This window comes from Podarcis bocagei (assembly GCF_964188305.1).
Source record: "Podarcis bocagei genome assembly, chromosome: 9".
Lineage (NCBI taxonomy): Eukaryota > Metazoa > Chordata > Lepidosauria > Squamata > Lacertidae > Podarcis > Podarcis bocagei.
In genome coordinates, this window is record NC_138134.1 from 62,091,713 (window position 1) to 62,115,805 (window position 24,093).

Genomic DNA, 24,093 nt, shown 5'->3' on the forward strand with positions numbered 1-24,093 from the left:
ATTTTTCCTCCCCCCACCCCCACAAAACCCATCCCCCACCCCCTGACTTCCCTCAGTTCCAGTCTTTGGTTTCTCCAATAATGCTATTTTCTGCATGTTACAGAGTTGTATAGATCCTCCAACTGTTTAGCTAATTATTATCAGTAAAAAATTGTGGATGTTTATTCAAAACCTGCCAAGGAGTCCAGTTCACTTTGTTGCGTCTTCAAATACTTTGTGAAAGGTTCCCATTCATCCTTAAAGTCACAGTTATTCTGGGCATTCCACTTCTAGCGCATGCTGGATCAGGGAATCGCAGTGCATCCTTGCTCTGTCTGCTGAGATGCAGTTGCTATCCATATTGGCAGAAAATGGAGGAGGGGGGAGATTATTATTATTTTTATAGGATCTCTCTACTCCAGTAGGTGTTGCGCAGTGGTGGTACAGTGGTGCCTCGCAAGACGAAATTAATCCGTTCCGCGAGTCTCTTCGTCTTGCGGTTTTTTCGTCTTGCGCAGCACGGCTATTAGCGGCTTAGCGGCTATTAACGGCTTAGCGGCTTAGCGGCTTTAAGAAAAAGGAAACAAACTCGCAAGAACTTGCAAGACATTTCATCTTGCGAAGCAAGGCCATAGGGAAATTCGTCTTGCGGAACGACTCAAAAAACGGAAAACTCTTTCGTCTTGCGCGTTTTTCGTCTTGCGAGGCATTCGTCTTGCGAGGTACCACTGTATTCAACAGGGCAGCTTGATTTTTCATGGCACATCCCAGCCCTTCTTGCCACACATAATGCAAGAGTTACTGGTTTAATGGATCATCTCATGAAGATTTTATTTTACCACAAGTATTTTGTTGGGAACTAACCCAGTTGAGAGCACAGCTCATTAGCTTTTTCTAAAGGCACCTTGATTGTAAATATTAATTAAAAAAACCCAAGGTATTAATAGACATGTTTTTTTTATTATTATAAAAAAAACATTCTTTATTAAATATTAATAAAGCATTTTAACCTGTAGCTATCCCTAGAAATAAGGAAGTTCACAATACAGCAAGCTAAGAATTCACTGGATTCATTCACCAGAAATAGCGCGAATCCAACGGGAAAGTCCTACTGCACAAAAGGAATGGACTTGGAAACTATTTCCTTCTATTTTAATATGATTAGGGCCAAACTAGGCAAGGTGGCTTGAGAAACGTGGGGTTCTCAACCATTGCGATTCTATTATAGAGGTTGTGGGGGAAGATCAGAAGGCTGCAAATCGCAAATCTCCCTGAGCTTTGAAACGGGAAGTGAACCTGAAAACAAGTGGCGGACTTGGGACTCTCAAATTACAGTGGCATCCTAGGCAATGCTAAAATTTGGTGCCCCCCCATCTCTCATGCCCCATTTTGGGTGCTCCCAACAGCATGGTGCCCAGTATAGCTGCGCTGGTTGCACTACTCTAAAACCGACTCTGCTGAAAAGTAAATCAGCCTTAGAGAGCAGGAATTTTTAGTGGAATAATCAACAGGTGGTGTAAGGCATTGAGTACCTCCTTCTCTACACACCTTTTAAGCTTACCCTGCAAATGATCCCTTGGCATTGCATTTGTGTTGCCTTGGCAAACAACGGACTAGAGCCATGCATTTGATAACCTTACACCTGGCTCCACCCCTACCTGGCTCCAGGTATACATGCACTGGAACCTTGCAGAGGGTATGCTTGGTGGCCGTGGTTTCTTCTCGCATACAGGGTAGTGGAAACAAGCAGAGAGGCAAGTTTAGAAAACAATTTTATTAGACAAATTATTTAGACAAATTATACACAGAAAGCTCTGCCACTTGTAACTGAGGCCTCCAAAATGTGTTTTGTGTATCAGTATAATAGGCAACACATTGAAATAATTGGTTTATCACTAAAATCACTGCAACATCTGGTATATCCCTCTAGTTTGTTGTAAAGAAATTTCTTTCTGTTCTTCTTCTTCTTCTTCTTCTTCTTCTTCTTCTTCTTCTTCTTCTTCTTCGAAAAAGTCAGTTGTGTAGGAGCTCATGAATGTTACAAGGGGAAACAAGTTGTGCATGCTTTTAAACACTTGTACCCTAGAAACAAAATGGCCTTTTGCATGATAAGAAAATTGTTCTGCCTTACACAGTAGACAATATTATGAAGATTTCATACAAAAAACAGTGACAGTACAAGATGCTTTCCCAGAACAGAATTAAGCATCAAAATAGAATAGATCTGAAGAATATATCTTGAAATTTCTCCTAAAGCAGATCACCTAAGTTGCTTCCTATAATCAAGGCCTAGTCACATAATGGAGTTAGGTTAAAATAAGTATTAAAACAAATTAAAAATAAAACACGGGATAAGTTGGCTCGCTTTCTACTTAATCGCATTTTAGTTTTTAAGGATTACAACTGAAAGCTCATTTTACAGATCTAAACAGGTAAGAGTGTTAGCTTCAAAAATGCCGCCGTGCCAAAGGAGGCACTGTTTTCGCCGTCATCAGTTTATCGTTCTATACAATTGGCACTCACGTCAAAAATACATCTATAATTGAATATGTAATAAAGATTTAAACAAGAGATCATTCTTTTGTTTTCCTCCCCTCTCCTTTATATTCTTGGAGTAACACAGGATTGCAATTAAGGCCACACCAATATTTCTCGACCGCTGCCGTCCTCAAACTCTCACACCACACTTGCAATGATGGATAGTATTGATTTCGAAGAGCATTTATTAACCTTCCTTGATCTGTTTTTCAAGCCCTTGGGAACTGAAAATCAACTGTCCCTCGATGTATATGTGTGTGTGTTTTTACCTACCAGTTTTTCCCATTTTGTCAAAAGTAATTCCAAAGTAATAGATGATTAAGGTTACCCTTAAACACAGCTGAATAGCCAATGCAAAAACCTAAATGAATGAGTTACACATCTAGGTACAAATGTTACATTGCCCTGGATGTTCTAATAAAATAAAAGGCATTAAATATCAAACAATGCAAATAACATTAAACCACCCTTCCTTTTCTTTGCGGAAAACCCCCTGTCCTGTACATCTTTCCAGTATACAACACTTTTTTTTAACTAAAGCTTTATTAGACAAATTGCAATAGCATCAGCTTCCATTTTATTAGATATATACATGAGTACATATATATATACATATACCAAGGTATATGTGTATATATATATCTATGTATGAGCTACTAATTTATTTAACAGAACAGAGGATTCTGCCATATGATACAGTTTACTGTACATAAGGAAAAGAAAACCTTTGAAACACTGTACAATCACATAAAGGTCATATGCACTGTTGCAGTGCAAAAAGGAGATTTAACTGTAGTCTTTACTGGCATAGCAATGGCTTCTTGAAATCCTACAAAATTGCATTCTCATATTAGGTGGCCTGAATGGTCTCTCCCTTCTCTTTCCCCTTTCTCTCACCACCCCGCCCCAAACTGTAAATACTGCAAGGTTTGCCTTTGGTCCACAGTTAACAGGACACAGAACAGCAGTGAAGCACTGGAATGGATGCAGCAGAACACAGAGAAAAGACTGAAGTTATTGCAATTGTATAAAAACTCAAAGGCAAAACAATACAAAGGTATTTCAGTGAAATAACCCCATATATTTGATATAGGTTCAGTGTCTCTTTCCTTGTCTTCAAGTTTATGAAATGCTGTACTAGTAGAATGTTAGGGAAGTGGCAGACCTGTTGGTTTTTTTAATGGTGGCTCAGTTGAAGTTACTTCAGAGTAATCCCACTGGCCAGAATGAGTTGATTTGATGGTTTACAGAGTTGGGGCCATAATACATTCTAGAAAGCGCTTATTCCAGAGACACACCAGTTGAGCTAATGGAGCTACTCTAGAGGAGCTGGACTGAAAACCATGGCCTCAAGTAGAGAGAAAGCGAAAAAGAGGAGGGGAAGGATAGTGAGTTGTTACTAATACTCCTGATTTCTTTTTAAAAAGTTACATCCATGTTAGTCCCACAAATATCACAGCTGCTCCTCGCAAAGGGAGTCCTAGAAAGAAACAGTGACAAAACAATGTCTGAAGCTTTATATGGAGGTGCCTCGGTCTGGGTCGTTACCGATATTGAGCCCTAAGGTCGGAGTTGGTTGATAGGGAATTGAGGACATCGTTTTGATGGGACTTCTGAAAAAGCCCCCATTCGGAGCCCTGTGCCTGAAAGGGCCAGTTCGGTGTTCAGGCACACTGCCAAAAGAGAATCCAGAAGCAGCTTTAGCTGAAAGCGTACGACTAAGAGTCTGGATCTGTTCTGGTATGAAGGTTGTGGTAGTGATATGAGTGTTCCTGAAGTCACTGATCTGCTCTAGTGCTTGACGCGTGGGCAAAGTATCAATGTCCAGGGGAGTCAAGTCTATAGATGAGGTGGAAAACTGTTTATGGGGGCTCTCGTCATCTGTGCAGAGGCTGTTCACACGTCTATGGAGGTGCTCCAGATCAATTTCCTTGTCATCCTGTAAGGCAAAAAGAGGAAAAACAACAACAGCAGATCATTCATTGCCACCTTTTTCTAGACAAAAACAAAAGAAACAAAAACACCCAGAAAGATTTTCCACAGAATAATAATCAGAACTATTCAAATAAAGAAAACTAGGCTTGCTGCACATCGGTTAAAAATAAGAGAGGCTCAACAAGTCCTTTGCTGAACCATCTCACTAGTTTAAGCAAAACTGGCAAAAATGGTGCCTGACTTTACAACCGCCAAGGCAGAATGCAAATAATGTGGTAAATCTTTCTTACAGGGTGAGTTGTGTGATTTGGATGGCATACAAGTGCACTCTCCCTTTCCAAAGCGTTCATCTTGACAATTTAGCTTCTTGAACATCTGGCTGCAGATGCTGCAGAGAAATGCTTGTTGGAAGATGAGGATTTGGAAGTAGGATGCTCATGACTTAGACCAATGTTACATGGATGAGAATAACTTTTGTGTAATGAAGATGAAACACAGTGAAGTGTTGAATGACTGGAGAAGATTGTGAGAGCTGCTGGCTGTCGACCACACATTGCAGTTCCAGTGTGATGTACTCTTTTGTTTCGCGTTGGAAGGGCAGTGCTATAGTATGACAGTTTAGGCAATTGCCTTTGACTCCTTTCAACTCTTTGCCGGCTCTGGGAAGGTATTGGAAGTGAGAGGACATAAGTTCTAAGCAGTGCTGCTATCTGACATCACAAGGCCCATGTCCATCCAATCACCCTTAGCTTCCCATCCATTACTGTGATGGGTATTTAGCTATTGATCCACAAAAATAACAGCAACCAAGGTTAGGGTCAAAACCAGATTGGCTCAGAATAAGTTATTGGTACTGGCGGTGCTAGATTACCCAATAGGCAGACTAACTGCATGCTTAAAGGTAAAGGGACCCCTGACCATTAGGTCCAGTCGTGACCGACTCTAGGGTTGCGGCGCTCATCTCGCTTTATTGGCCGAGGGAGCCGGCGTACAGCTTCCGGGTCATGTGGCCAGCATGGCTAAGCTGCTTCTGGAGAACCAGAGCAGTACACACAAATGCCGTTTACCTTCCCACTGGAGTGGTACCTATTTATCTACTTGCACTTTGATGTGCTTTCGAACTGCTAGGTTGGCAGGAGCAGGGACCGAGCAACGGGAGCTCACCCCGTCACGGGGATTCAAACCCCTGACCTTCTGATCGGCAAGTCTTAGGCTCTGTGGTTTAACCCACAGTGCCACCCACGTCCCTAACTGCATGCTCAGGGCACAGCAAAATAGGGGCACCCCACTCCAAAAGAGACTATTTTTTAAAAAAATGATGTTAAATATTCCCCCCAAAAAAACATTGGAGTGTTGAAGTAGTCATTGTGGGAAATATCAGAACTTTGTTAGACTTCCTTACACTCCACTCCAAACTCTTTACTCATTTTACTGTTCTCTTTTTATTACTTATCCCACCTCAACCAGGAGGTGTCATCCTAATGCAGATAGAAACAACGTGAGGAAACCAGACACTGTCATGTGTTGCACATGAGATACATGCATGTATGTTTCAGCACACATGCAAATTTTGTGCCATTTTGAAAAATAGAATTTTCTTTTACAACTTAAAAGTATTGTTTTTATTTTGAAGTACATATGGCTAGGGCATCGTAATCTTTTCAGTGCTTAGATACTCTAAAGAACTGAATCATTCTCTTGGGAATTTTTAGCTTCGATGCAATAGAAATGTTCAACAGAATTATAGCTAGCTTTGCAATCAAGCTTGTTCCCCCACCAAGAAAAATATATATATAAATTAAATGAAAATTTGGAAATGTCAGCAACAAAATTTATTTCTGTAGAAAACCAGAATCTCATACTTTTTCTCCATCCCTCTTTACATTCCATAGAATTCTCAGTAGCTTTATTAAATATGAGAGACTTAAATTTATCAGCTAGAAGTTTAAATATTTCAGGAATATAAATACGTGGCCAGTCAGTTCCTTCTCCCTCCTCGGGGAAAAGCCCGCAAGAGCCGCGTGGAGCGTGTGTGCGGCTCTTGGGGGCTTTTCCCGCCTGCATTCGCTCCATAATTAGCTTCCCCTTACTTTTTAGGAGAGAAAAAGTATGTCTTATGGAGCGAAAAATACGGTATATTGGGTGGAATTCAATGCTGTGCTCTTCGAATCATCCTGATGGAACAATCCCACTCTTCTCATAATCCACTTTGGTGAGCTGTTCTGGAGGTTTCCCCACCTCCCACCTTGAGTCAGTTTTGAGGGGGGCAGGAATGTGTGTGTGGGGGGGAGAGAGAGCAGGGAAAGCCCCATTGCGTGAGCTGAACTCCTTGTGCAGGGCTTCTGCTGTTGAGGCTGGTTAGCTGAATCCCCCACAAAACTTCTAATATGCCATATCCACAAACAAATGTGGATTTGTAGAAAATAGCTTTGGCAACACATCTTCCACCCTGTTTGACTTTATGACAACCAGTTCGCAAGCTGGTTTGGTGGAAGAAATTTTTTAGAATAAACAATGAATTTGAGTAAGGTTGATGGAGTTGCCAGCAGCTCGGCCTAAGAGCTTCAAGGCAGCCAGACTTTCCTTCTAGGTGTTAAATGGAATACGACTCTACTTTGAAAATACCAAGACTGCTAATTCTTTCCCCCCTATTTCATCATCATAAAGCTTCTGTGACTTTTTATGGAGCATTTCCATATTTTGGGTTGCATCCAGAGCTGCACGAGGGAAGTTCCACTCATGCAATGGGGTGCATGGGTGTAGCCAGGATATTTGTTAGTGGGGGTAGGACTTTGATAGAGGGGGCTGAACTGATGTGATTGGTCAGTTAGTTCGGTATTTCTATTGTTTTACTTGATCGGGAGGGGACAGCTGCTCCTGGGCTACACCCATGATGGAGTTTCCCTTTATTTCCTCTCCTTGAGTGCCCTCAAAATATTCTCCAGAGGGTCCTCCAGCCCCCTGGAGCAGATTTTAAGGGTGTGCAGGGGACTCCAGGGAAAAGTTCTGTTGCACAAGTGGAAGTGTGCTCTGCTAGCAGAACAGCAGAGTTTGGCATGGCCCAAGTGGCTTTCTAGATGTTAACTGTGATGATTGCTGCTAGTTTAAATGTGCAGTAACAATCAAACAGCCAGCAGTGGCAGATCCAAACCACCACGATGAGAGGTATCTCTTCTGTGAGTTATTGCCTGTGTATAATGGGGTCTCTGGGAAAGCTGATACCTGGAAGTATCCCAAGTATCACTAGCAGTAGGCTTGTCCCTGTTCTTCCTCTTAGGGCCTTTCAGCACGACCAGGATTATGTGTGTAATCACTGTGTTTTAATTTCGCATTTGCGTGGTCCATGTAATTTCCCTCAAGGCCGTGTTCTGTTTAGGGTGGGGCGGAAGGCTGAGTGCAAGAGACACAAGGCAAACAGTACAGGAAAAATACGGGGAAATGGAGACAAAGATCATGGGGAAATTGTGGAGGGGGGAACTGCACAAAAGACTATTAGAGACAGGAAGTACTGTGTGCTTTGTGTAGAATGGTCATGGAGAAATAAGGAAAAATTGTGAGCCCTTGAGATCACATGCTGAATTTCACATATTGACTGGAACAAACTAGCAAGATCTTTGCCTGCTGTGCTCTAGTTTGCTGCTCCTTTGAATCGTGTTGTCTGAATAACAACAACTCAAAGCAGCACCTATTGGTGTTTTTTGCTGAATTTTCAGTAGGGGTGGGAAACCTGTGGCCCTCTGGAGGTTGTTTGATTCCTGCTTCCATAAGCTCCAACCAGCATGGTCAATGGTCAGGCATGATGGGAACCGTAGTCCAACAACACCTGGAAGGCCACAAGTTCCTGAGCTCTAATTTAAATGGAAAAGCTCTTATATTTTGAAATAAAATGTGACTCATGTTAAAACTAATTTTTGATTTAATATTTTTGTAAGTAATGCTAGATGCCTAATTATAGTAGTTGGTTCATTTAGTAGCAAAACATGCTTATTTAGTACCAACAGTACTAAATATTTAGTACTTATTTAGTACATGTATATGCTTAATTGAATACTTTGGAAGAAACAACATGTTACCCTATTTAATATTTTCTGGTAGTCAATATGTCAGAGATTCTGTTATTCACTTGGCCAAAAGCAGGACTGCAGTGATTCCACTGAAGTTACTCTAAAATATGATGACTTGCTCATATTTTTCCTTGTTTTGTTTTCAAAGCAAAAATTTCTGCAAAATCCCTGCAAAATTCAGTATAAACACCTGTATGTTAACTCCACTAATCACTGACTAGTAACATGTAGAAAAGTAAACAGAAGGATGAAGTAATTATAAATAATATGCACTGAACACGTATTGACTCTGTACGGTGTGCGCTTTCCAAATTAATATTCAGCTTTGCTAATATAACCTTTTTCAGAAAGGTGAAAATCAAAAGCCCCCTTCTGTGTTACTTGTTCAAATGGGCAAAGGATGGAGAACGGTAATATGGAGCCAGGGCTCTGTTTCATCCATGATTATGCATGGATCCCCTTGCCTCAAGACATGTAGGGTTCTCTGGATCCAGGAGCCCCGATTGTAAAGGTGTGTGCATTCATGAAGGTTTCCCTGCCTCAGACATCCATGGTAATATTAGTGTGGATGGCAGAGGAGAAGCCATGTACAATCAGAACCAGAAGTGTAGTTCCACAGTCTCTTTCTACATACTTTTCTACACACTTCAGGTGAGTAGCACATGAAAGGGGCCAGAGAGCACCAGGGGCCTTGTTCTCTAGTTACTATTTTTTTCACTAGCTGCATTATTTCCCCATTTCCTACCACATCTTTGAAGTGGTTAAACTTAAAGAAACCAGATCCTCCAGGTATTTATCCACGGGAAACCTAACTGCACATACTAATTCATTTACAAATTTAGAGCCTCATGTGCCCAGTGTTGTGTGCATGGAGCTCCTGTATGTGCAGGCGTCCTCATTAACTTACACAAACGGCAACTCTGCACATGTATCCTCTGTACATAGGAGATTGCCCCTCTGGTGAGATAATTTGAGAAGATTGAACTCCTAGTATGCATTGGAACCTTCATGTGTGATTCACCTATATTCACCACCTTTATGATAAGAGTTTAAAATCCCATCATCACGTAACTGTCAGTCTGAATATATAGACAAATATATACATATTTGTACTATTTTGTTCTGAATTTCCATATGTGAAAAAGAATGTGGTTGATGCATTATCAACGTGGCTGGTCTTCCGATGGTGACAAATCATATGAGTGCCGTACCATGTGGTATGCTGCTTGTGTGTAGCAGTATCAAATGTGGGTCAGGCCAGTATTAACCACATCAGTGCAACCCTTCATTTCCAGTCTCTTTGTGTGTGCTGCATCAGCATATTTAAAATTAGCCTGCATCACAAGGGGTCCACTTCACACAAACAACATGCCATACAATATGGCAGCCATAAAATTCTTGTCTTGGTGGGAACCACACTGCACTAGTACAAGAAATGTGGGCCTACGTTTGAAAGCTTGCAACATTTAAAACAATTAGTTGGTCCAACAATAGATGAATTAACTCAAGACTGACCAGATTTTGACTCCAAAATTGTATTTCGTCTGGAAATATGCACTGAAGATCCCCTTCATCCTTTGTCACGCTGTTAATCTTTCAGCATAGAAATAAATTTACAGTGACACTCTCAATACTTACACTAGTCATGGTGAAATCCACTTTTTTATTTTGGCCATTACTGATGTCTCAACATGTATCATTCTGTGATGGCAGAGATGTCTCGAGACTTAGCAGCAATAGTGATAGAGGTAACAAAGTAAGATAGGCTCTAAGTCTGATAAGTGATAAGAGATCTGCCTTAAAAGGAGTTACTCTATGACAGCCTACTCAGTCTCATGCCCTCTAGATGTTTTGGATTACAGTTCCCTTTATCACCGACCATCGACCATGCTGGCTAGTAATAGATGGGAGCTGCAATCTGACAATATCTGAAGGGCATCAGGTTGGGGAAGACTGCCCTGTAAAATGCAAAACAGCCATGAGCTAAGACCAGAAGCAGGTAAGAGGAAAACAGTCCAAATAATGGTCCAGTTAAGCAAATTGTATAAAATTAGAATATTGCCACCTTCATTTTTCATTGTAGTTTCAATGTTGGACCTGTAGCATTTTCACAAGTGTTGCTAAGAACACCCTTCCTCCCTACAACTACCCGTTTTGAATGTTGTGATGGAAGCTAGAAAGTGGGCCATTTTAATATAAAGGTGACTCAACATTGCCTATTTGTTTCATTTGATTTATGGGCAAGCCTTGCAAAAACCCATTTGTTTCTAAATGTCTGCTGCCCTCCCCACAGTGCCCTGTACTAATGTGCTGGATTGACACTAGGTCAGGGGCATTGTGGGTGATGCAAAATGGTGCCTAGACTGGCAAGACAGCTGGTGCCATGGTTGCTTGCAGTGGTAGGAAAAAAAGAAGAAAATAAGCTGTGCTACTGGTTTTGCTAATGGGGAGACCCATCCCCAAGAAACTTTTGGAGAAGTTCTTCTCTGCCTCTTGAAAAATACAGTGAAATAGCCCCCCACCCCAATTTCCCTGCCCACAAATAGGATGGAGAATTTTGAGAGACCATTTGCACACAGTCAACGACAATTGTGGCATTAAATCAGTACTAGGGCATGGACTCCCTGACTAGGCTTCTGATTCTATTACATCCCAAGAATGGCTCAACTGAAGTGGTACCTATGAGCTCCAGAGGTCCTATTGAGCTCAGAGACATTACTGTTTATGCTAGGAGTAGACAGCGTGGTGGCCTCCAGATGTTGTGGATTACAACTCCCATCATCTCTGAACATTGGGCACCATCTTATCTCCCCTTGGTTTGTATGATGCCTGAATACTAATTTCTAACATTAAATTCCCTTACTTGATAGAGTCACGCCTTCATTTTATTCAAATTTGGTATTTTGTGATTTTCTTCAGTGTCACTGCTGAGTCTGTGACATTACAGAATGATACATTATCTCAGCTGATGTCAGAATGAAAACAAGGGGAAAGACTTAGGGGTGATATTTGCCCAAACGCCACCCAATGACCCACACTCCACCCTCTCAAGACATCAAAATGAGACACCACTCACAGGATGGTTTGTGCATAGCTCCATAAAATGATTGCTCCTCTTCTTTCACGTGTGCCTTGATCAACAGTGAAATATTCAACAATGCAGACATTTAAATTATCACCAGGCTTCAGAGATTACATCCCATTGAGATTAATGGGGACAGGTCACACTTCTCTCAGAGCTATTGTTTAAGGCTGTCTGCAGACACAAGCAGACATGACTGCGTGGGTTATTTTGGTTCACAGCTGGAAAGTTATATTCACAACCATAAGGTAAATTTTCAGTACATTATTTTTTTAAAAAAAGAAGAAGCTTGCATTCTGGAGCACAAGACAGCAGCCCAATATGACTTCCAATTTTGGGTTCTGCTGCCCTTCTCATTGCCCTTCAGCCAATGGACTGAATGGATGATAAAATGATTGTTAGCATTGGTTCATAACTGTTGCAGCACTGAATGAACCCTGTACCTTGGATAGAGGGGATATTCAGCACAAATTTCCATGTGAAGTTCTAATTTACATAAAACTTCACTGTATAATGTGAACTCTTTTAAGACTCAAGTTGCAAGCCAGCAAATCATGATATAAAGGACCAAGGGACCACTTTACAGCAAGTGTTTACTTGCCACCACACCCAAGCTGAAATGTTGCAACATCTGAAATACCTAAATGGTCCACCCCTTTTTATTCAGAAGTAAGTCACAAGGATAATGTTCAAGTTCCTTCTAAATAGTAGACTGATTAATCAGACCCTATGCTTGCTGGTGCTGCTACATTCTCCATTTTTCTGTACTCTTACTTAAAAGTAAAGACACACATGTGCCTTGATAAACGGCAAGCCTCCTTAAAAAGAATGATTCAAAAGTGGAGAGACACTACACCCAAACAGCCTAGGAAATAGACTTAAACATTTCAGTGCTGGTTAATCAAGCTCTAGTTTACATTTGATTCTTAGATGATGGTGAGGTTTATAGATGCACACCATTCTTTTGAGTGAGATGCACAGATGGACTTTTGCAAAGCAAATGAATGCCTATTAGGGCCATTCCACACATTATGCAGAAACAAACTTGGGTTTGCAACACCTAGTGTGCTCAATTAGGAGCAGCAGCCAATACACTTCACTGATTAGTGTACCTGGATGATACATGTGTCTGCCAACACATGTTCATTGCATTTGCATGTTACATTTTTAGATGTACACTTAAAACAGTTCAGGTGTACATCCGAACATGTAATTGTGAAGTGGCCCTTAGACGGTGTTAAGAATATGAAAGCAAATGAGAATTTTTTTTTTCTTGCAATGATTAAAATCACCAAGGGCTGGTAACAAGAACCAAATTTGAACCCAGTGGCTTGGATACAATGAAACCACCATATGGCCAAGGTGGCCCTGGGGCTGGTGTTTCTCAATAGCAGCCTTTCCTTCCAAATTGAAAACTTCTTTTGAAACAGAAGGGGTTTCAGAAGCCATTTGAGGTATGATATTGAGGTCTACTATCCAAAGGGGTAGAAGTAAAACAAACCCCACTGGGCATATCCAAGCACACATAAAGTAGCCTTTGGCTCTCTCCCCCATTACAAAAAATGAAAAAAAAACCCAGTTCTTTTAGATCAGTAGTGAGGAACTTCTGGCCCGCAGGCAATTTCCCCCCCACATGTTGGTGATTAAGAGGGATATACTGCTAGAAGGCTATAGTAAAACATTTCAGAATACACATTTTCCTTCTCACCTCTAGTGCTATGATGAAATGGAAGGGTCTCATACCTCTTTTGAAGGAACCCGCGAGCCTTTTCTTTTATTCCACCATGTTTCCAACATTGCAATTAAACAGGAGAGAACAATCCCAGCAGCCAGTATGCAAAATACACCTGCAAAGCTCTTTATGTCCAAAGCTCCTCCTTTATATTTAGGGTCCACGGAGGAGTACAGGTCACACTGGCCATTCTTTGGCCACCACTTATGCTTCAGTAGGTCCATGTGTCCATTCTGCTGAAGTTCTAGAATCCTTGGGGAGAAATTACAAGAGTCATTCAAAATCTCATTGGCAATAATGAAGAATTCCTTACACAGCTGTACAGCCCAAGCCCAGACTTTCCCAAGATGAAACTTATGCTGCTCAAAAGATCTCATATGCGTGAAAGCAAAAATATCCCTGAAGTGGCTGGCCAAGCATGCATTCTGATATCCAGCTCATATGACTTGAAGCAGTCTCACTAACAAGTGCTGCTGACAAATTAAAGTAGCACCTCGGTTTACGTTACCCTTGGGTAACATAAACTTCAGGTTGTGAAAGTGGCACCCCTGGAAGTGTGCACATGTGCAGAAACGGTCCCTCCAGTTGTGGAAAGCTTGGGATCTGATCGGAGCTCTGGAACGGATCCTGCCCGCAACTGGAGGTACCACTATATTAGAGGGCTGCATCTATGGCTGTCCCATGACATCTGTCTAGAATGTAAGAGAAGCCTGCTGGGTCACACCAATGGTCCATCTAGTCCACAGTCCATTGGAAGCCTGCAAGTCAAACATGAGCACTGCAGCACTCCATGCCACCTCTTGTGGTTCCCAGCAAGTGGTATTCATTTTATTCATTTTCATTCATTATATTTCTGTGCTTCTTTTCACTCACACGAGTCACAAAGTGGCTTAAAAACAATAAGCAAGAAAACAGAACACCACAATTGCAACATAAACCATATGAAATAATTAACAAATCCTCAGTAAAACAACCACTTTCTGTAAAACACTATTAACAAAACAACTTTTAAAAAAGGCTATACAGCACAACCACAAGAAAAGTCATCTTATAAAACTCACAAAGCATGACAGCACTCATAATCCATATATATATATATAGGCAACATTAACAAAATATCAAAAACAAACCAAGCACATGCTATCTCTCCCCACCCGCGTCACTCATTGTCTTCCACTCAGTTCACCAAAAGGCACATACACACGATACCTCTGACAGTGGAGGTAGAAGATAGCCATCACAACCAGTTTCAGATGGCCAGGCTGATGCTAAAAATGTGCAACTGCCATGTAGAAAGCAGTTGTGTGCTTTCATAATCCACTCCTGAAGATATTATGGGATGTAAGCTCCATCTGAATCCATGGAAACGACTTCCGTATGACGGCCACAATCCACTGTACTATAATATGCATGCACCCCATCGAAGTTGCTGATACTTAAGCATAACTAACTCTGAGCTGGCTATGAGAAAATGTGTTTAGGACCAGGTTTTAAGTCACTTTAATGATGCAGCAGGAAATGCGAGTGTGAAGTGTGTTGTAGGCAGCCCCCAAAGCACAAATGGTTTGATATGGAAGAGCACTGTTTCAACACTACTTCAGAGCATATCCTTAGCTTGACTAAGCAAGAGTGCATGGGGGACAACTGCCTTGAGCTGACCCTCGACCACTCATTCAGCTGAGCTAGTCTTACAGGTTGCCATGCATCCCACATGGCTAATGGGGATGGAGGCTTGCTCACTTCAGTGGCATCAGGAGTTTATGGGAAGGAAGCCTTTCCCTGCCCTGACTCCCATTTTCCCAGCTACAGCGAAACACCTGGAATACAGTCAATTGCAGTCTCAATGTGCTCAAACTAGGCCATGCTTTAAAAAGCACTTTTATTGATTTTAAGCACCTGCTTAAATTTCTCTCATTGAAATCAACTGAGCTTAAATGCAATTTAAATTTAGCTCAATATACAGTCTCTGTTCTAGCCACTTGCTCCTGTGTTCTAAAGAACAACCAACTAAGGATTTTTTCACGTGTAATCTTCATTTTTCCAAATTGTCTTGTTAGGAAAAAAATCACATTAACGGTGGCATGAAAGTCTTTTCTTTTTGGCCTTGAATATGTGCATTTTGTCTTAGACCAATGCATTGGTCCTTTCTCTTTTTATACATTCAGTTACAGAATAATTGCTCCATTCTCATTACTAAAAAGCTGTTCCATTTGCCTGTATAATTCCTGATGACACAAGACATCTTTTCTGTAGGAGAGACTTTTATGTGTATGATACTTGAACATTAAGTTGCTCTTTGAAACAGAATTATGTCTAATTGTATGCCCACTAATGGATGTTAATGGATGGGAAAGATCTCTTTCCAGATATCAAAAATATGCACAATTCAGAGATAAAGATTTCATAACTAAGCAGAGGAGTTGTAGATATGGAAAGAGGCGATTATAACCTTCATTTAGGGAAATGATGTATCAAGGGAAATTACAGTAGAATAAAGGTAACGAGTCTGTCTATCTGTTCTGTGATACCAAAAGTAATATCTGATTTGCCCTTCACAAAATCAGTGGATGTTATTTCAGTCATTTAATAAGAGGAACTAATTTGTGCTGAGGTTTGTGAGCTTAAGAGAAATCTACCTCCAGACCTTTCTGCTGTACAAACTCTACTAATTTTCAGCGCAGTTTGTTTGAGAGAATAATGGAGGATGCTTTGGAGGATAATATTAGTCACTGAGAGCAGTGTTTTAAAGAGAGACCTAAGGCAATGTCAGCCTTAATTTGACAGCTAAGAACTTACTTTTTTTGCAATGTGCAAATGTCCCACAAGATGGCAGCCTCTACATAAAAAACAATGCTCACTGCTCCAGCACTCGTGAAGAGTAAGTACATGTTTCTCAGCTAAGCAGCAAACCTGCGCATCATCACTTGAACATGCTAACACTTGTTTTTTTCTGAGCTATCAAGTATACCAGGTTCCCTCAGACTTTGGAACTGTAAACCCTTCTCCTTGCCCCAGTAAAAAACAACACCACAAAACTAGCTGCTCAGACTTTGCAAGCTTTAGTCCAGGGATAAGGAAACCAAAGGAACAAGGAGCAGGGCAGAGGTACACTGTGGGGGGATGGAGAGTTGTCCAATCAGCCCAAAAGCTGGGGACATCAACAGCATACATCAAATAATGGGACATGGATGTTTCAGGGCTGGATCAGTGCTCTGAATATTCACTGCCACAGTTAAGATGCAGTCACAGAGATGGGGAAGTGGTACTCAAGTGATCCCCATTGCAACTGGATCTGTTCAGTCAAGACATCATGAACATTCTTGACATAAAGAATGGGGTATGGGATACAAAATTCTTCATGGCTTGCTCTGTTGATGTTTCAGAACCTTGTGCTTCATTCATATGTGATCTACTTCATTAGCACTTACTCCTGAGATGAAAGACTTGGAAAGAGTCTGGAAGAGCAATCAAACTCCCTCCCTGTTCCTGGCTATGGGGTGTGTGTGTGTGTGTGTGTGTGTGTATATATATATGTGTGTGGATTGAACAGGCCTCCCACCACCCATCACCAATCTCCTCCTTCTGTCTGCCAAATGTCTGGTGGGTGAGAAGCTTGGAGGTATCCCTGCTAGCAGAAAGTCCCCAAGCAGGGTTTTCCGAGGGCAGGGAGTGGGTGGGTATGAGCTGGCCAGAGATTTGCTGCATCCTGAGCTGCTCTTGCTGCCTTAACCTAATGGCAACCTGGAGTTGATGCAGGGGCTGTGCAAAGTTGCCCTGTCCCCTTCTACTGCTTCTGCTCCACCAAGGGGTTTAGGGATTTGGATTGCATCCTAAAGCTGCAATACTATGTACACTTTCCCAGGAGTAAGTTCTATTGATCACACTGGTGGAGGAAGAGGACTGCGGGGGGAGCGCACTGCCCCCGGCAGCGCTATCCCAGTGGGGTGCCATTGCGGCTGTTCCCCCACCTGCGTTGGGCACCACGCCCCCACAGGCGGTGTGCCACGCCCACAGGATGCACATCATGCCCCTGCGGGCGGCGCACCCACATCCCCGGGACGCACGCCATCCCAGCCCCGGTGCTGGAGCATGAAGCTCCGCCACTGATTGAACACACTGGGATTTCCTTCTGAGCAGACACCCATTATAATTCTCCTGTACCATAGAACAGAGGTGGAGAACCTGTGGTCCTCCAAATGTACTTAGACTCTAACTCCTATCAGCCCCAGTCAACACAAGTAATAATAAAGGAGGATAGGAACTGTCATCATAGAAAGCCACTGAGCAGAGGCACACTCCTGTATGTTATTTACTTCAACAAGATCTCTATAAGAGTCACATCACGCTGAATTCTAGCATGTGTGTGCCAGGGGAATGCAACAAACAGGAACATCAGGCCCACACAAATTCCTTCACATAACCTAAGTTCTAAGTGCATGCACAAATACACAATTATAATGCTGTTCATCATTTTTTTTGTGGTGGGCAGTTTGCATGGGCTGGATGTATTCAGCCTAATGTATATACACTGTGATTGGTTTGTATAAAATGTTATGCGTGCGATAGGTGTATGGGCATGCGGGTCTGTAGTGTTTTTCCATTTCCCTAGACTGCATACAATGTGAAACTATTCTAAGGAGAGATCCCCTAGATTAAATACATGGTTGCTGGCCGGTATGGTGTGTGACGTTTGGCCCTGGGAAATGGATATCATAGTGGCACAACTGTTGGGCCTTAGCAAGGGTGAGGCTCCAGTTGGTCTGATCCAAAAAATAGAGGGAGTGGGGAAGGAAAGCTATGTGTGAGTCCCTTTGGACCAGAATCAGAAGCATAGTCCAACACAGGTTGGGTTCCAAGGTGGAATCTACACACATATAAAAAACCGATGTGAAAATGCTTTTAAAAAAAAAAACACGTTTTGAAAAATACATTGAATTTGGCATAGCTCACTGTCTCCATCTAGTGTCACATTGTATTTTCCACTTTATAATACATTTAAATTGTTTTATTTACAGCTGTATAACTGAGTTCCAAGAGGCTAGAACGTAAAACAGTTGCACTATGACAATACCAGCACATCAAGCTTGCCTTGCCCATGTTTATACCATAACTAAGGCATGTGCATTTATTTGGGCACAGTGTGCCAATTAATGGTTGCTAGTATTCAGACAAGAAGTGACATTATTAGGAATGCAAGTGCTATTCCAGCAAACAGCACCTCTGTGAATATACACTAGCATTTCTTTTTCTAGTAATCCAGGTCATACATTACTGAGATTCAGAGAGGCTTTATGCCACATTCATAGAGGGACCACAAGCTCTTTTCACAGATGGCTTGAGGTGGCGTGCCAATTCCTTGTACCAGGGCATGTCAGCTGAAAGACATTATTTCAGCTGCTTGCTTTTCCTCATTGAAAACCAATGATGAGAGAGGAAGTGCGAGAAGTCAAGCTTCTGGAAAATGACATGGGAATAATTTGACTTCACATGGAGAGGGCTTCCCATTAACAAACCATGAACTAGTTGCTGCAACACTGTGGGGAGAGGATGGGGATGGGGATGGTTGTGTTAGTAATTTGGCCTTGAGCTGTAACCCAGTAGTGTTGCATTCATGCAATTTCTGCCCCTAATGACAATTGACAGTACTGGGTCTTAAGTAGAACTGAATATAGGTTTACATGACCATTATACCTGTAAGCATGTTGTTTACAGTGGGTTGGAACTAATGTTAGTTGAACGTGGTTCCCAAATGAAATCAATCAGGAAAGTAATGAACTAATTTTCCGTATTATTTTCAATGAAACCTAAGCACAGGTAGTCTGGATCCACCCAAATATGGGATGCTCATTTAAATATACATAGTCTCTGGAGTGGAACATATGAGACACCATATTCTGGGTTAGGGGAGGTAGTGAATTCAATTCCTTGGCTTTTGTTTCTTTGCCTCACTCTGTTACACTTTCAAATGTAATGTTATTTGCTTACTTTCACCAGGCATGGTCCTAGGTATGGTCAATAGATCACTAGTTCTACTTGATTTTCAATTCTTGGTGATTAATACAGGTATTGCTTGTTACTTAAAGCTACGTGGGCTGAACACCGTACACTGCACTGGGAAAGTCATATAGGGTCATGTTTCACTCCCCAAACATTTGAACCTTAATGGTTCACATTTTAGTCCAAGATGAGTGCTTAAGAAGCTCTCTTTAAAAACTTAAAATACGAAGCCATAGGATATTTTTATTTTTGTATTAAAAAACTCCCTTCTTTTGCACGGTTGGCTTCTAATGGCTCTCAATCATCTGGGTGTAAAGCTGGAATAATAATTCTTCCTTACACTACAAGGCTATAGCAATTCCCAATAAATTATCATAAGTCATTCAGTTATCAGAGTGACATCCGTACTGACAGAATATGAGAAATGATGTTTCTAAGCAATTAGAGTGCTGATGACAACCATATCATTTTTTCAGCGAAATTGTTTTGGTAGTTTTTATTTATACAATTCTCCACCCACCCCAATTCATTACCCAACTTCTCAAGAGTTGTGGCAAATGTCTGTATGCCCTTCTAATATATACAGAACTGCCTGGAAGATAGGCATTTGCGTGTTCTGGATAGGGTTGCACTTTATACAAAGGAGCTGGGGCACTCCAGGATACATATTTGCTACTAGAGGCTGAAGTGACCTCTGTGGCTTGGAATGCCCTTTATCAGCTTCGTCTGGTACACCAGCTATAGCCATATCTGGATTGAGATAATCTGGCCACTGTAATCCATGCATTGATAACACTGAGACCGGATTACTACAATGCACTTTTTGTGGGGCTGCCCATGAGGCTGCTCTGGAAGCCCTGGCTAGTGCCAAATGCAGTGGCTAAGCTGTGGATGGGGGCGGATGGCGTTGTAACACCTTTGCTAAATGTGACATCTGCATTGGCTGTAACATATGCTGCGGAATAAGTTCCAGGCTGTTATATAAAAGCCTAAACAATTTGGGTATAGGGATTCTTTAAGGACTGCCTAAGCCTCTGGATATTTAGTCAAAGGCGACTATAGGGTGCACTGCTCATCTCGCTTTTCAGGCCGAGGGAGCCAGAGTTTGTCCACAGACAGCTTTCTGGGCCATGTGGCCAGCATGGCTAAACTGCTTCTGGTACAACAGGACAAGTGCCAGAGGGCACGGAAACACCGTTTACCTCCCTGCTGCAGAGGTACCTATTTATTTAATTGTACTGGTGTGCTTTCAAATTGCTAGGTTGGCAGTTCAAATCGCCAACCTTCCAATTGGCAAGCCCAAGAGGCTCAGTTGTTTAGACCACAGCGCCACCCGCATCCCTTATATAAGCACCACCTGAGCCCTTATATCCCAGCTTGATCACTGAGATCATCTGGAGGAGCACTGCTAGTTGTCCCCCATGTTACAGACTGGCTTCCACCAGAAGTCAGGAGTTTAGTGTTGCCAGTCTCATGCTGTAGAACAACCTTCTAGCAGAGATTTAGCAGGCACTCTCACTTTTCATTTTCAGGCTTCACTTTTTATGCATACAGGCTTATGCAACTGTTCAATTTGGGTTTTTTTTAATAGTCATTTTAATCATTTTATGGTGCTCATGTTTTAGTGTCTATATACTGCTGTGTACCAGCATGCTATATTGTTTGAATTGGTGTTACTGTATATAAATACTTGTGTAAAGAAAATAATAAATAATGGGGGAGATACATGGCGTAAACTATTCTTGTTGGTAGTTTCATTGCTTAACAGAGTCGCCGAGCAAGATTTTTACCCCAGTCCAGTTCTAGTTGCACATAGTCATTCATGACAAATTGTCACAGGATGTGAATGGGGACAAGCATTAGACCATACAGTCTGGACATCTGGGTGCACACCGGCATCTATATTCTGCCATAGTTAATTCACTGTGTGTGGCTGGATTGTGAGCAACAGGAATACCTGTCGCTTTGTTAGCACTTTCTTAATCGTTCATGAACGGGTACAAAACTTGCTGAAAGGGAGGGTGCTTGTTATGGGATGGGAGGATAATGAATTTGTGAAAAACACCTTCCACACTTTGGCTCAGCACTAGCTGAAGAACTGGACTTTTCTTCTTGTCTAAAAAAAGATGAATACACAACATTAAACTATAATGAAGAGTGTGCACATTAATATGAAATGAGATATTCATTATGTTTATTGTTGGAATAAGCACTGGAGGGAATTCTTAAATGTAATGCTAGTTTCTTAAACTTGCTTTGTTATTCTGCTGAGTACTTCATTTCTAAAAGTTGGAGAAAATTTGATAATCAAGATCTTCTGCGTACTTTTAATATGAAAAGGATGCACGGAAGGTCTCTTCATTTATTGGCTGCCCAGAGGAAAATGAGAATAGAAATGTGAATGTCCATTTACCAATCCTACATATTATCCCAGCACTTATTCCCAAGGGACTCACATAAATATTATAAATTCATTAAGCTCAGGGCTCTTATAGTAAACATCAAATGACTTCATTACATTGAGTCATGAATGTGCATTGCCAGTGTTACCAGAACAAGGGATTAGAATAGGTTCTGACCAGTTTTAGAAAGGCAACTGGGGGCTCTCTAATATGCTTACAGTTTTTTTGCTCTGGTTCACAATGCCATCCCTATTAGCACTGACATCATTGGGGTTTTAGTTCACCAGATGTCAAAGAGAACAACAACTACCAGACTTTTAGAAGGCATCTGAAGGCAGCCCTGTTTACGGAAGCTTTTAATGTGTTTGATGCATTACTGTATTTTAATATTTTGTTGGATGCTGACCAGAGTGGCTGGGGAAGCCCAGCCACATGGGCGGGTATAAATAAATTATTATTATTATTATTATTATTATTATTATTATTATTATTATTATTATTAAAGAATACGTGCTTTGGTAGAAGCAATTTAGGGGTGGCTTCTCATGCCACATTTTGCCCTTCCCATCACCTTACTTTCTCTATCCATCAAAATATGATTAACTTCCTTTATCCCTTCCATAGTTGTGCCCCTTTCCTCATTTCCCCTCCACCTGTGGCTCTCTCCTTTTTAAAGATTGCAAGCCTGTGTGCAGGGCCTGTCCAGTTTGGATATTTGATTCCAATTGGACGTTGATTTAGGGCTCTTAACTGAATACAATCCACAGCATCTCTTATTTATAAGGCAAGGTAGCCAGTGATGGGAAATACCACTCTGAGCCTGAGAGCCTGGTGAGATGCTGCTACTTGATCCACCTTCCTGGAAGCTACAGATGCAACCACCACCATAGACTTGTTTTATGGCCCAGTCTTCCGGGCATCTCTTTTGCTGTTCAGTACCAGGCCCTGTGATTGCTAATACCAGAGCAATCAATGATATGAGCCAGCTTTCTGTGTCAGCTTTCAGTCTGAAAGGTGGGCCGTTTGCAAACAAACAAAGATCCTTTCAATTTTCTCCAAGTAAACAAAATTCAGAATCCCATCCCAGAGTGATCTGTATATGCCACATCTTAATAGGATCAGTTACTAAGTCCCATTGCTTTTAATGGACCTGCATCACAGTGTATGTAAACAATGATCTGATGAGTGTAGGAAGTTGCCTTATACTGAGTCAGACCATTGGTTCACCTAACTCAGTATTGCCTCTACACTCACTGGCAGCAACTCTCCAGGGTTTCAGAGAGGGAGTCTTTCCTAACCCTACCTGGAGATGCCAGGGATCGAACCTGGAACCTGCTGCATGCAAAACAGCTCTGCCACTGAGAATCTGCCTCTCCTGGAGCTAGAATTAACCAGAGTCCTAGTTAATCAGAGGAGGACCCCATCAGAGGAGGACTCCAACATGGGGTCCAGCATGAGATCCAACTGCTCAGACCCTCCTCAGAATATCTCACTGGGTGCTGTTGCCTGGCAAAGAGTTGCCTCCATCAAGGGCTCAATAACATCCTCCTTTGCTTCAAAGGACAATGGCAAGATACACTTACTATTTATCCACTCTTTCCAGGCACAGTCCATGCATTCAAGCTCTGTGTCTGTGTCCTTTTTTTTCCTCCAGCGTTTTCCCCACAAAAACCTGCTCTTTAAAGCTCAATTGGAGCAAATGGCAATCTGCTTAAAACCCAAATTGACATTGAGCAGTAAAGAGTGGGTTTTCATGGAGAAAGCTCTGGGGCAACCCCCCCCCCCATGCTTGAAAGCAGAGCTCTTAAGCGCAGACCTGTGCCTTGAAAGAGCAGGTCAAAAGTTAAGTGTGGAGAGCAGGAAATGCCCTCTGTGTAATCCTGCTTACAACAGGGATATCATTTTTACTATCATATATTTTTGTAAGCTGCTTTGAGAGTCTCTCAGGGCTATAAAGTGGGATATAAGAGGAAGCTCCTGAGATCATATATCCAAATACAGCATTCCATTCATGAAACTGCAGAAGATGACTTAATGTGATCCAACTGGACTCATCCCCTAAATCTTGATCCTATGCCCTACAGACATGCCCTATGCCCACCAAGAACAGTGAAAGCAGTGAGATAAGTCCTAAGTTTGGTCCCACTGATTCAGTGCTTGCTTTGCAGCACGAAGCATCCTCTGTCAGAGTCCTACCCAGAAGGACCAGGATCAGGACTGCACAAGTCCTCTAGGAAGAGTAGGGCATCCAGGTTGAATGATTAAATCCTCAGTTTCTGCCTGGAAGTTATTAATGCAAGACTTGCTCCTAGTCCACCAAGAGAGCATAGCTCCTCTCCTACCTAAGCCTGTTGAATCGCTGAC

At 41.8% G+C, this 24,093-nt stretch overlaps 1 protein-coding gene across 7 annotated transcripts in view; it reads right to left on the reverse strand.

The window, feature by feature from the left end:
* Window positions 1–1,738: 1,738 nt before the first annotated feature.
* GRID2 (glutamate ionotropic receptor delta type subunit 2) overlaps window positions 1,739–24,093 on the reverse strand; it is an 849,518-nt gene continuing 827,163 nt past the window's right edge. Inside the window, exons 15-18 of one of the 7 annotated variants that reach the window (XR_014011363.1) lie at window positions 13,342–13,582; window positions 11,593–11,647; window positions 10,032–10,109; window positions 4,422–4,456 (exon numbers count right to left, since the gene is read on the reverse strand). Coding sequence is in view for 4 of the 7 variants with exons in the window: in XM_081206977.1 (XP_081063103.1) it covers window positions 4,034–4,456; window positions 10,032–10,109; window positions 13,342–13,582 (742 nt within the window). In the remaining 3 variants the exon portion in view is untranslated. Of the gene's footprint in view, window positions 4,457–10,031; window positions 10,110–11,592; window positions 11,773–13,306; window positions 13,583–24,093 lie in introns of those variants that run through there. The other 6 variants (XM_081206977.1, XM_081206979.1, XR_014011362.1 and 3 more) reach the window with 6 other exon arrangements.